The sequence below is a fragment of the Tamandua tetradactyla genome, chromosome 2 (genome assembly GCF_023851605.1).
Source record: "Tamandua tetradactyla isolate mTamTet1 chromosome 2, mTamTet1.pri, whole genome shotgun sequence".
NCBI classification, from domain to species: Eukaryota; Metazoa; Chordata; class Mammalia; order Pilosa; family Myrmecophagidae; genus Tamandua; species Tamandua tetradactyla.
In genome coordinates, this window is record NC_135328.1 from 75,939,465 (window position 1) to 75,953,081 (window position 13,617).

Genomic DNA, 13,617 nt, shown 5'->3' on the forward strand with positions numbered 1-13,617 from the left:
TTCAGAAAGTTTTTATTGCATGAGAAACCAATCTGACACAAGAGAAGAAATTATAGCAGAAATTATTCCTTAAGAGGAAATTATGAGGAGGGAATGTGGAAAAGAATCACCTAGAGTGTTTTGTCTGAAATTCAGTCTTTGCTTCCGTCCTGAATTTCCCATTCAGAAGGTGTGGGTGGGTGCTCAACCAACCCAGTATTTAGAAAAAGGTCCTCGAGTGATTCTGACTGCACCTATGTTTAAGGACTCTTACCGCAGAGGAATAGCATATGGACTGTTTTTTGTTTGCTTGTTTTTTTAACTCTGTAGACATCCGCTAGAAATCAGTTCAGCTAAAAAGAATATATGATATTATCAATTTCTTCTGAGGAAGCATTAGGAATTCACCTGGGGATCTGGCACATTAGGAACCATTTCTAACCAAAAAAGAAGAAATGAGCTAAGGATGTGGAACTAATTAAGGCTTCTTAATATTCACAAGAGTCAAGAAGGGGAACCACATAAACTTCAAGAGAAAGGGCATAAAAATTTTTAGAAATATAAGTATGATACAAGAGGGCAGCAAGTCTTAAGGAACTGGTCTTAAAAATAAAATCTGACAATGATATTAGAAAATTAAAAAAAAGTGTTCTAAACAGATCATTTTAAAATACTATGCTATCTCAGATTATTTTTCAAATGAGAAGGTACATACATTAAAAAATTAATTTGCAAAGTTAATTTTTTAATTAACAAATGTAAAAATACAGGTCCATAATTAAAGACAAATGCAAAAGAGTAACACAGACTTAAATGAGGAGTGTAAAACAAAAACCTAGAAAAATACCTGAAATTAATAAAGCAGGCTGTAGAGGCTTGCCTGACTCGAGAAGTTAACATGGCATGGGCTTTGGATTCTGATAGTGCTAGTTCTCCCACTTACTAGCTATGCAAATGCTGCTTAACTTCCATTTACCTCAGTTTATCAATTTGTAAAACAGAATAAAATCTATCTCTCAGAAGTGAAATAAGCCAGACACAAAGGCTTTATATTGTACGGTTCTATTCTTAAAAATTTCTAAAGAGATTTATAAGAAAAGTAAATTTACATGAAATTTCTTTAGAAAAGGCAAATTACAGAGAGAAAGCAGATCACTGGTGGCCTATTTATTGCATCTGATGTTGGGAGTGGGAATTGACTACAAATAGCCACAATGGAACTTTCTGAGGTGAAAGAAGTATTCTTCATGAATTATAAATTTATTAAAAACAATCAAATGATATATTTAAAATGAATGCATTTTACGGTATGAACATTATAAAGCAATAAAGCCATAAAAAAAATTCACCTTTCAGAACTGTAGAGAGATTAAAACTGATGACCATATGTACTCACTGAGTGCTCAGTAGGTGGCAATTATATGTATATAAGTTGCTGCTTGGAGTCGACAGGTGGTGTAACATTAACAGCTTACAGAAAGGTTGTAGAAAATAGCCACCTTCAATTAATTAAATCTTCCTACAATGAAAAGCCCAGGGCCAGACGGTTTCACAGGGGAATTTTATTAAACATTCCAAAAAGAACTAACACTAATCCTGCTAAAACTTTTCCAAAAAATTGAGGAAAAAGAAACACCACCTAACTCATTTTATGAAGCTGATATCCTAATACCAAAACTGGGTAAAGATGCTATAAGAAAAGAAAACTACAGGCCAAGCTTCCTGTCATGGTCAGGTTCATGTGTCAACTTGTCCATGTTGTGGTACCTGTTTGTCTGGTTGGGCAAGTGCTGGCCTGTCTGTTGCAATGAGGACATTTCATAGAATTAGATCATGATCATGTCAGCTGCATCTACAGCTGATTCCATTTGTAACCAGCCAAAGAGGAGTGTCTTCTGCAATGCGTGATGCTTAATCTAATCATGGGAAGCCTTTTAAGGAGGATTCAGAAGAGACAGGTTCTATTCCTGCTTCAGATGGCAAGCCTCTCCTGTGGAGTTCATCCAGACCCTCCATCGGAGTCATTGGCTTCACAGCCTGCCCTGCGGATTTTAGACTCTGCATTCCTGCGGTCATGTGAGACACTTTTATAAATTTTATATTTGTGAGTGTTCTCTGTTGATTCTGTTTCCCTAGAGAACCCTAACTAATATACTCCCTAATGAACATAGATGAAAAAATCCTCAACAAAATACTAGCAAATCGAATCCAACAACACATTAAAAGACCAAGTGGGGTTTATACCAGGAATGCAAGGATGGTTCAACACAAGAAAATCAATTAATGTAATATAGCACATTAACAAATTGAAAGGGAAAAATCATGATCATCTCGATTGATGCAGGAAAAGCATTTGAGAAAACTCAACATCCTTTTCTGATAAAAACACTTCAAAAGATAGGAATCAAACGTAACCTCCTCAATATGATAAAGGGCATATATGAAAAACCAATAACTAATACATTACTCAACGGAGAGACACTGAAAAGTTTCCCCCTAAGATCAGGAATAAGACAAGGATAGCCTCTGTCAACCACTATTATTCAACATTGCATTAGAATTTCTAGGTAGAGCAATCAGGCAGGACAAAGAAATAAAAGGCATCCAAATTGGAAAGGAAGAAGTAAAACTCTCATTATTTGCAGATGACATACTATACTTGGAAAATTCTGAGAAATCTACAACAAAGTTACTTGAGCTAATAAACAAATTCACCGAGGTGGTGGGATATAAAATTAATGTGCAAAAATCAGCAATGTTTCTATGCACAGCAATGATGTAACTGAGGAGTCAGTTAAGGGAAAAACCACTTTCAAAATAGCAACTAAAAGAATCAAATACTTAGGAATGAACTTAACTAGGGATGTAAAGGACATGTACATGGAAAACTACATAACATTACTAAAAGAAATCAAAGAAGAACTAAATAGATGGAAAGACATTCCCTGATCATGGATAGGATGGTTAAATATAGTTAAGATGTCCAATTCTACACAAACTGATCTACAGATTCAATGGGGCCTAGATTGTAAGCTCTTACAGCAGACATATTTAATTCTGTATTTTGAGAGGCTGTTTTATATATCTATGACCTGGTATTTAAAGAGAACAAAGCTGATAAGGTTGGAATAAGGTAGTTCAAAGCACAGGGGTAAGGAATGTCTGTATTTTAGAACCTCATTTACTCTTTGAGACCATAGGAAGGAAGGTTTATTTTGTTTGGAACCTAAATTTTCTGTAGCACATAATCTAACTGAACCTGTCTGGATAGCTCATTTGAACAGCTGAAACACAGGGAGCCCAGAATAAAAATGAGGGCCTTTAATCCTGTATAGCTTAATGTAATACCTGAATACATTTTGGAATATATTAAGCAGATAATCAAAAAGTATTAAAACTATTCAACTTTACCATCAGGGAATCCCCTGATACTGTTTCAAATATTAGGGACACCCAAATCAATAGGCCAAGGCCTTGATATTGAGGCTTGCTCTTGTGAAGCTTATGTAGGTAGTGGAGCAGCTTAGCCTACCTGTAGGTATGCCTAAGAGTTACTTCTGGAGGACCTCTTTTGTTGCTCAGATGTGGCCTCATTCTCTCTAAACTCAACTCTGTAAGTAAAATCATTGCCCTCCCCTCTACACGAGACATGATATCCAGGGGTGAAAGTCTCCCTGGCGGCATGGGAGATGACTCCCGGGGATGAGTCCAGCCCTAGCACCATGGAATCAACAATTTCATGCTGATGAAAAGGAGGAAAAGAAATGCAATTAAGTATCAGTGGCTGAGAGAGTTGAAATATATTGAGAGGCTACTCTAGAGGTCACTCTTACACAGGCTTCAGCTGCACACTGGTACCTATCATAGATTGCCAAGCCCCAACCATTCCAGCCAATCCTAGAGAACGCTTAGGGCAATAAATAAGATTCTACAAAGGTCCCAGGCACTTGGGTAAATTTCCAGAGGCCTACACCTTCTGATGGCTCCCTGGACCAGATAAGTCCTAAAACCTAGAGGGCCCAGCCTCTCCAGAACATCAGATAGTTCCATCTCTTTACCCCATATTATTGACAGCCCCTTCCAACATGAAAAAATTAGATTTGCCATAGCCCAAATGCCCCTAAAGAGTTGGACAGAAAGATCAAATGTGATGGTGGAGTTATACAGAGAAGATAGAGTTTAACAAGTGAATACAATTACTGAATTATTAAATTGATATTTCTTTTAGTCTCCAGTATCTTAGAGAAGCTAGAAGTAAAAACCTAAAATTGCGGAATTGGAACCCATATCAAACTCTGAAATCTTTTCTACAACTAATTGTTATGCTGTGCTTTGAAATTTATTGCTTTTTGTATATATGGTATTTTTCACAAAAAAGAAAAACAATGTCTATTGTGGTGATAAAAAAATATTTATTCCTTCTAGCCTCCAAATTTCTGGAGCAGCTAGAAGGAAATATCTGAGGATGGTATGGTAGCCTGTAACAAACTCTGGGATCTGTCCTGTAACTACTTGAGGAGTGCCTTGAAAACACTGCTTTTTTCTTTCTATGCTTTGTATACATGTTATATTATACAATAAAAAAAAGTTTTTAAAAAATTATACACCTTTACAAATTTCACATCTTTAAACAATCTTACCCAACTCTTCCTGTCAACCCTTAGCCTATATCCTGGAAGGTGCTCACCTCCTCTCTTAATTACAAATACCAGGCTCAATCACTTCCTCCCCAGAACTTCACTAGAGCTAAGCCACTTAAGCAGGGACATATCACTCTCTTCATCTGTATGCTCCCCACTTATACCACCTAATGCCTCTGACTTGATGTCTAGCCAAAGCCTACCAAGCTCTCAAGCAGAGCTTAACTGCTGCTTCCTCTGTGAAAGGGAGGGATAACATTTGCATGAGTCCCAGTGCATGTGGACTGCCTCTTAATACCTACTGAAAAGACCAAGATTACCATATAAACAAATAAACAGGTTCAAGTAGCTTCACAGGACCTTCCTGGCAACGTGGGACAGAAATCCTAGAATGAGCTGGGACTCGGCACCAAGGGATTGAGAAAACCTTCTTCACCGAAAAGGGGAAGAGAGAAACAAGACAAAATAAAGTGTCAATGGCTGAGAGATTCCAAACAAAGTTGAGAAGTTATCCTGGAAGTTATTCTTATGCATTAAATAGGTATCACCTTTTTAGTTAAGGTGTAACAAAGAGGCTGGAGGGAACTGCCTGAAAATGTAGAACTGTGCTCCAGTAGCCATGTTTCTTGAAGATGATTGTATAACGATATAGCTTTCACAATTTGACTGTGTGATTGTGAAAATCTTGTGTCTTATGCTCCTTTTATCTACCTTGTCAAAGACAAGTAAAACATATGGAATAAAGATGAATAAGAGGGGGAACAAATGTTAAAATAAATTTAGTAGATTGAAAAAAAAAATAGCTTCACAACTTTCTAGCTGTATGATCTTGTGAAAGGAACTTTACTACCTCTGATTATCCGTTTCCTTTTTTTTTATGACCAAGTATAGTCTATAACCTTTTGTAAGGCTGTTCTGAGCTTCAAACAATATGATTACAAAGGCCTAGCAGTGTGGTTGGCACACAGTAAACAATTAATAAATGGTAGCTGATATCAAAGGGCTATGTCCAGAGGGTCTGTTAAGAACTTCTTGATTAATTTTGATTGATTATAAAAGGAAAGACAGGACACTGGAATTCTGGCATGCTAAGCTTTCCAGTACTCTGTAAAACCTGAAGCCATGAATGGTGATGGCTATGGCATGATACTGAATCACATAACTTTCTAACCTGCTGACCAGATGTGCCAGTTTGAAAGGATGTATGTACACTAGAAAAGCCATGTTTTAATCCTAATTCCATTTTGTAAAGACAGCTGTTTCTTCTAATCTCTATTCAGTACTGTATGTTTGAAGCTGTGATTAGATCATCCCCTATAGATGTGACTCAGTCAAGAATGGTTGTTAAACTAGATTAGGCAGAGATGTGTCCATTTGGGTGGGTCTTGATTAGTTTACTGGAATCCTATAAAAGAGGAAACATTTTAGAGAATGTGGAAGATTCTGAGAGAGCAGAACGATGTAGCCACAAGAAGCAGAGTGTCTACCAGCCAGAGATCTTTAAAGATGAAGAAGGAAAATGCCTCCTGGAGAGCTTCATGAAACAGGAAGCCAGGAGAGAAAGTTAGCAGATGACTCCGTGTTTACCACATACCCTTCCAGCCAAGAGAGAAACCCTGACTGTGTTTGCCATGTGCCTTTCCACTTGAGAGAGAAACCCTGAACTTCACTGGCGTTCTTGAATCAAGGTATCTTTCCCTGGATGTCTTAGATTGGACATTTCTAAAGACCTGCTTTAATTTGGACATTTCCATGGCCTAAAAACTGTTAACTTGCACCTTATTAAACTCCCCTTTTTAAAAGCTGTTCTGTTTCTGGTATATTGCATTCTGGCAGGTAGCAAACGAGAACACCAGGTATTGTCAAGCCCTCAATTTTTATAAAATCCCACTGGTTTGCTCTTGATTGTAAGAACACACACCCTAATGTGTGTCAATCTCTTCAGAGTTGTCAAACACCCTGAATTACTACATACACTCAGACTATGGAGTAGTGGTGGTATCACCCACAAGCCCAACAGTGCAGCTGCATTCTGTGATGACTGGGCCTGGGTCACCATAATTTCAAGGCACAGCTGCTGAATGTCTTCACCTGAAAGAGAGGAAAGGAACCTTTATAACATGGCTGCTGCTTTGACATATTTTCAGGCTTTAGTATCTCACACAAAGTATTTGCTTTGTATGACTTCAGCACTATAAGAGAATTTCAGTAAACCAAAAAGTACTTCATATATAATTTTTAGTTATAGGGCAAAAGAATGTGTCCACTGGGGTTAGGGTCCCAAGTCACCCTGGAACTGGCAAGGGCTGCTATGAAACGAAGAGGAAACTAAACATTCAAACACTATAAAAATTTTGAAAAATTCTTGTCTAAAAATCTTGTCTCTGTTTTTCCCTCCTTTCCACCTTGTATCCTACAATAAAGAAATCTATTAGGCTGGAATGACTTAAAGATATAGCCACAGTATCTAGTGACCAAGTCTTTTTAGTAGTTTGATTCCCACCAGTAGAGCAATTTTCGCTTTTTATTCTTTTCTCTAAAGATTTTTACTAAAAACACAAACATTTTCAACAGAGGACACAAAAAGCAAGAAAGAGATGAGAGAAATTTTTCAAACGAAATCTGAAAATCCAGTACGGTGACTTCATACCTTAAATTAGGGGTTAGAATCAAACGGAAAAACTTCAGTGGAAAATTGCATAAAGTCAAATTTATCCTTTATTTATTATCCCTTAAACTGTACATAAATTATGGATTCTGTATATCATGGGGAGTAAGCCCATTACTGTAAATAATAGACTGTTACAGATAATACACACATGCACACAATTTTACACCAATGTTTAAATTGTTCTCCTCCATTTTTAAAATTATATTTGCATATATTAAGTTCATTTTCTATAAAAGAGCTGCTGTGGATAAATTAGAGTTGTGGAGGTATGCATTTCTTTCGCCTCTATCAATCTATGGTAGGCAGAATAATGACCTCAAAGAGGTCCATATCTTAATCCCTGGAAACTGTGACTATGTTACTTTACATCGCAAAAGGAACTTTGCATAGGGAGATTATCCTGGATTATATGGATGGGCCTGTTTATAACATGAGTCCTTCGAAGTGGAAAACATTTCCCAGCTTCAGAAAAGTGAAGAGATGGCAGCGTGAGGGGGCCTCGGCCCACTGTTGCTGGCTTTGAAGATGAAGATGCTAAAGAATGTGGGCAGCCTCTAGAAGCTAGAAAAGATGAGGAAATGGATTCTATACTAGAACTTCTAGAAAGAAATGCAACTTTGCTGATAGCTTGATCTTACCCATGAAACTCATGTTGGACTTCTAACCTAAGATAAAAAATTTGTTTTATAAGTTACAAAGTGTGCAGTACTTTGTTACAGTAGTGACAGAAAATGAATATAGATCTTGGCATCAGGAGTAGGGTGCTGCTATAACAAATGGCTTTTGGGATTAGGCAGTAGAAAATGGGAAATTTTGAGGATCATGATAGAAAAAGCCCAGATTGACTTGACAGACTGTTAGTAGAAATATGGATGGTAAGGACTCTGCTAGTGAGAGCTTAGAAGGAAAGAAGGGATATGGTTGAGAAACCTTAAATCAGGTATTGGTTGAGAAAATTTAAATCAGAATACCTAAATCATGAACAGACCGTTAGCAGAAAACTGGATATGAAAAGTCACTGCCTGGAAGGACTCATAAGGAAATGAGGAACATGATTGGAAACTGAAGACAAAGGGATCCTTGTCACAGTGGCAGAAAGCGTAGCGGAACTGTGTTCTACAGTTACATGAAAGCAGAACTTGTAAACAATGAATGTGGATATTTAGCTGAGGAGATGTCTGCGCAAAATGTTGAAGGTACAGCCTGATTTCTTCTTGCTCCTTATAGTAAAATACAACAGGAGAGGGATAAATTGAGAGATGAACTGTTAAATAAAATGGAACCAGAACTTAATGATTTTGGGAATTTTTAGCTTATTTAGATTACAAAAAACTTAATAGTAAGAAATACACTGTCAGAAAAACATGTTCTGGGGGATAAGCTTGTAGCAGGTTAATCTTTTGCTAATATTTTAGAAAGATCAAAAGGTCAGAGACTTCTGACACACAGAGGATTGTGAAAGAGATTAAGCATGTGACTTATGTATCTCTTTAGCCAATTTAGCAGAAGTGGAAAATAAAGATGGGATTATCTAGGAAAGAACTGTGTAGGAATCTCTTATCTAATGGAGTGAATCCCTTTGATATGTATGGGAGATTCATAAATTCTTGAGAACTTTATGACAGCAGAAACACTGCCAACTGGGACTGAAAGGACAGAGGCAGTCCATCATGAAAGGACGCTGTCAGACTCCCACAACTGTATAGGTAGGAACAAGCTGATAAAATTACTCAGCTGCAAAAATGCGCTACCCTTCATGAAAAAAGATGACCCAGAAAAAAGAGCCATGAGCCTAGAGATTGGCACTTTAAATCTGGAGCATGTGGCTGTGAACCACGAAGGATTACCCTCAGGAGTTAAAATTTACTAGAATTGGCCTGGCTGGATTTTCAAACTGTGTGGGACAATTTTATCTTTCCATTTGTCTCCTTTTGAACAAGAATGTCCATAACTGATATTCTACAGTTGTCCAACTATTATATTTTAGAAGCACATCAGTTGTTTTCTGGTTTCACAAGTCCATCGATACAGAATTTTGCCCCAGGATGGTTAATAGCCATAGTCAACTTAAAATGATTCAGATGATAGGATTTGCGGATTTTAACATAATGAGATTTGGAAAGATTTTGGATTTTGGACTGATACTATAATGAGCTGAGATTTTTGGACATCTTGGGGTGGGATGAAAATATTTGGTTTAAGTGGGATGGATGTGATTCTTTACAGTCTGGGGGCAGATGGTGGTGGCAAAGTAAAGGCCCCTGAAAAGTGTCCACACCCTAATACCTGAAACCTGTGGCTATGCTACTTTACAGGTCCAAAACAATTTTGCAGATATGATTAAAATTATCCAGATACACCACCTATTTATTACATTGAGTCTTAAAAGTGGGAAATCTTTCCTGGCTGCACAGAACCTGGGAGATGGCAATATGTGAAGGACTCAGTCTGCTGTTGCAGGCTTTGAAGATGGGAAAAGAGGGCCATGAGCCAAGGAATGAGTCAAGATGGTAGCATTCAGAAGTTAGAAAAGGCAAGAAAAACAATTCTTGCCTAGAGTTCTGGAGAAAAATGCAGTTTTACACCTTGATTTAAACCTCATCGAGATCCATGTCGTATTTCTGTCCCATAGCACTGTAAGATAATTTATGTTATTTCAAGCCATCAAATTTGTGATAATTAGTTAAAGCATCAGTAGAAAACTATTACAATATCTTACATGGTACTTCCTTGAAACCCAGAGATCCTGAAAATGCAATTTGATAACCACCAAACCAGCCTCTATGGTTCCTGTATGTCATAGCCCAGCAACATACACAACTCAGGTGAATACTGTTCAGTCTGAGTATATCTGGTCTGTGTCTTTAGACCTCCTCTTCTTAATCCTAAACTATTCATGTGACTTAGTAAAAGTAACCCAGTTGTTCCATCCAAAAAACCAAATTTCAGAACCCCAGAGGTCTATGCAGTCATTTCTGATTACAACATGACACAGTATGTATTTTTCCCCCTCATGTCAGACCCTAATATCGGAGTCCAAAGAACTACAAACACTTGAAATTTACCAAAATTTAGTCTCATAAGTGGAGAGAGGAGAGCAGCCCAGTTTATAGGAGGATACTGGTAGCTTTCTCCAACAGTTGCTATAGGCCTCATCACTATTTTGAGAAGAGGAGGAGGCACAGATTCAGGACCTGCAACAGAAAGAAAGAAAAATAATAAAACACCTCTATAACATCATGAAAGTGAAAAATGCCAACTTTCCCCTCTTTCTTCTAGTTTCAAAGGATCTGGTGTCACATCTTCAATTGTGGCCAACACTTCTCTTCTGTGCTCTTAATTCCAACCCTCTTTGTTACAAAAGCTTGCCTCTGCAATTACTCTCTCTCTTTGTCATCTCTAGTCTTTCCCTCTTGTCTAGATCCTTCTCAATATTTCACATTGCTATTTCATTGTATTCTACTTTCTTTTACTTTTTCATCCAGTTTTCTTAAAAAAGTAACTTATTCCAACATTATAGCCTCATTTCTTACTCCTCAGTACACTTCTACCAGAAAGGACAATTATTATCTACTCAGGTGTGTTCTTTTCAAAGGACTATGGATTACCTATAGTCCCTGTGATCCAAATGGCAATGTTCTATACCATGTGATTCACTGCATCTTTTACTCCTCAGCCTCTGCCATGCCTGACTTTTCCAGAGGTAAGTACCTGAGGTAGTAATAACTAAACCATAAGTTAACCAGTGATATATGACATATGTGCCAATATTTTAATTTTATATTAGGTTTATTGAGTATGGGGTAATTTGGAATTGAAAACTGAGACATTGGGGCAGTTATGAGTAGAAAGGTAAGGTACGGAATTGCAGTAGCTAGTAAGGAAATTCAAAGGTACACTACAAAAAAAAAACTAAACACAAAAGAAGGCAATAATGGAAGAACTGAAAAGCAAAATGATATAAGGCATATAGAAAACATATAGCAAAATGGCAGAAGTCTTTCTTAGCACTAATTTAAATGGATTAACTAATCTAATCTCAGGGTAAGATTAGCAGAATGGAGAAAAAACATGATCTAACTATATGCTGTCTATAAAAGATTCATTTCATATCCAAAGAAATATATTAGTTAAAAGTAAAGGCAGAGAAAAAGAAATTTCAAGGAAATATTAACCAAAAAAGGACAGGGATAGCTATACTAATGTCAGACAAAACAGACTTTAAATAAAAAACTTAAAAGAGATAAAAGATGTCATATATTGATAAAAGGGTCTATTAATTATGAAAGTATAACTAATAATTATAAACATTAAGTGCAGCAAACAAAAGAGCCCCTAAGACTGGAGAAACAAAATGGAACAATTAAAATTTCCCACTTGGGAAGTCCCTCATATTCTCTCAAATATTAATAACTCCTAAATTAATAGACCAAACCCTTGATCTTGAGACTTGCTCTTAAGAAACTTGTATCTGTAATGGAGAAGCTAAGTCTACCTATAATAATGCCTAAAAGTTGCTTCCAGAGGACCTCTTTTGTGTTCAGATGTGGCTTCTTGCTCTTTAAGCCCAACTCTGCAAGTAAAATCATCACTCTCCTCCTTACGTGGGACATGATGTCCATGAATGTAAGTCTCCCAGGCTATGTGGGTCATGACTCCCAGGGATAAGCTTGGCCCTAGCACCATGGGATCAACAATGCCTACCTGACCAAAACAGGGAAAAGAAATATAACAAAATAAGGTATCAGTGGTTAACAGATTCCAAATAGAGTCAAGAGACTATTCTGTAGGTTATTCTTATGCAAGCTTCAGCTAGGTATTACTTATTGCCATGATATGTTAAACCCCAACAAACAGTATCCTGTAAAGCCTAAAGAATACCCAAGGCTCTATACGAGACTCTATAAAAGTTCCACTCACTAAGTCTATTTTTTAGAAATCTATAACGTCCAGATACTTCCTAGTCCAAATAAGCCCTGAAATCTAGAGTTACCAGTCTCTCCATGAGCAACAGCCAGCTGCATCCCCCTACCCCATAATGTTGACTATACTTTTTAACATGAAGAAGTTAGAATGACCATTGCCCAATTATCCTTAAGGAGTGGGAGAAGGATCAAAGGAGAAGGAGGAATTTATCAGAGAAGAAAGGATTTAACAAATGAGTATGACTAATGAAACAGTATATTGATATTTCTTTTTAATCTCCAGTGTCATAGAACGGCTAGAAGGAAATACCTGAAATAGTGGGAGTGTAACCCATACCATACTTTGCAATTTGTTCTAAAACTACTTGTTAAAATGTATTTTGAGAGGAGGCAGGGCAACATGGCAGTACAGTGAGATGTAAAATTTAGCTCATCCTCCAGAGCATCTAGTAAATAGCCATGAGCAGTAGAAAACAACTGCTTGGGGAACGTCAGTTACTGGCCACACAGCATACAACAGTCTGGACCAAGTAGATTGGCTGAGATCCCACAAAGAACTGTAAGTCCTCCAAGATGAGGAGGCCAGTGCCCCTCCCCAGTGAACATGGCAAGCTGGTTCCCTGAGGGGAAAGGAAACAGCAGTAAAGGAACTAGGAGTTTTTACAGAGAGGGGGTGGGGTTGATGGAAAACAATATTGTTATTCAACATTGTTGTCATTCAACATTGTGTTGGAAGTTCTAGCCAGAGCAATTAGACAAGAAAAAGAAATAAAAGGCATCCAAATTGGAAAGGAAGAAGTAAAACCCTTACTGTTTGTAGATGATATGATACTATATGTCAAAAATCCTGAAAAATCCACAGCAAAGTTACTAGAGCTAATAAATGAGTACAGCAAAGTGGCAGGGTACAAGATCAACATCCAAAATCAGTAGTATTTCTATACAATAGTAATGAGCAATCTGAAGAGGAAATCAAGAAAAAAAAATTCAATTTACAATAGCAACCAAAAGAATCAAATATTTAGGAATAAATTTACATAAGGAAATGAAAGACCTATACACAAAAAACTATAAGAAATTGCTAAAAGAAATCATGGAAGACCTAAATAAAAGGAGGGGAATACCATGTTCAGAGGTTGGAAGACTAAATATAGTTAAGATGTTAATTCTACACAAATTGATTTATAGATTCAATGCAATACCAATTAAAATCCCAACAACTTACTTTGCTGAAATAGTTAAGACCAATAGCCAAATTTATTTGGAAGGGCAGGGTACCCTAAATAGCTAAAAATATCTTGAGAAAGAAAAACGAAGTGGGAGGGCTCACATTACCTGACTTTAAAGCATATTATGAAGCTGCAGTGATCAAAACAGCATCGTACTGGCACAAAGATAGATC

At 37.1% G+C, this 13,617-nt stretch overlaps 1 protein-coding gene across 5 annotated transcripts in view; it reads right to left on the reverse strand.

Annotated features, from left to right (window-relative positions):
* FOCAD (focadhesin) overlaps nt 1–13,617 on the reverse strand; it is a 415,741-nt gene that overhangs the window by 16,598 nt on the left and 385,526 nt on the right. For all 5 annotated transcript variants that reach the window (XM_077148045.1, XM_077148042.1, XM_077148044.1 and 2 more), the window contains 2 exons: nt 10,356–10,484; nt 6,595–6,710 (listed from right to left, as the gene is read on the reverse strand). In XM_077148045.1, the coding sequence (XP_077004160.1) occupies nt 6,595–6,710; nt 10,356–10,484 (245 nt within the window). The remainder of the gene's footprint in view (nt 1–6,594; nt 6,711–10,355; nt 10,485–13,617) is intronic.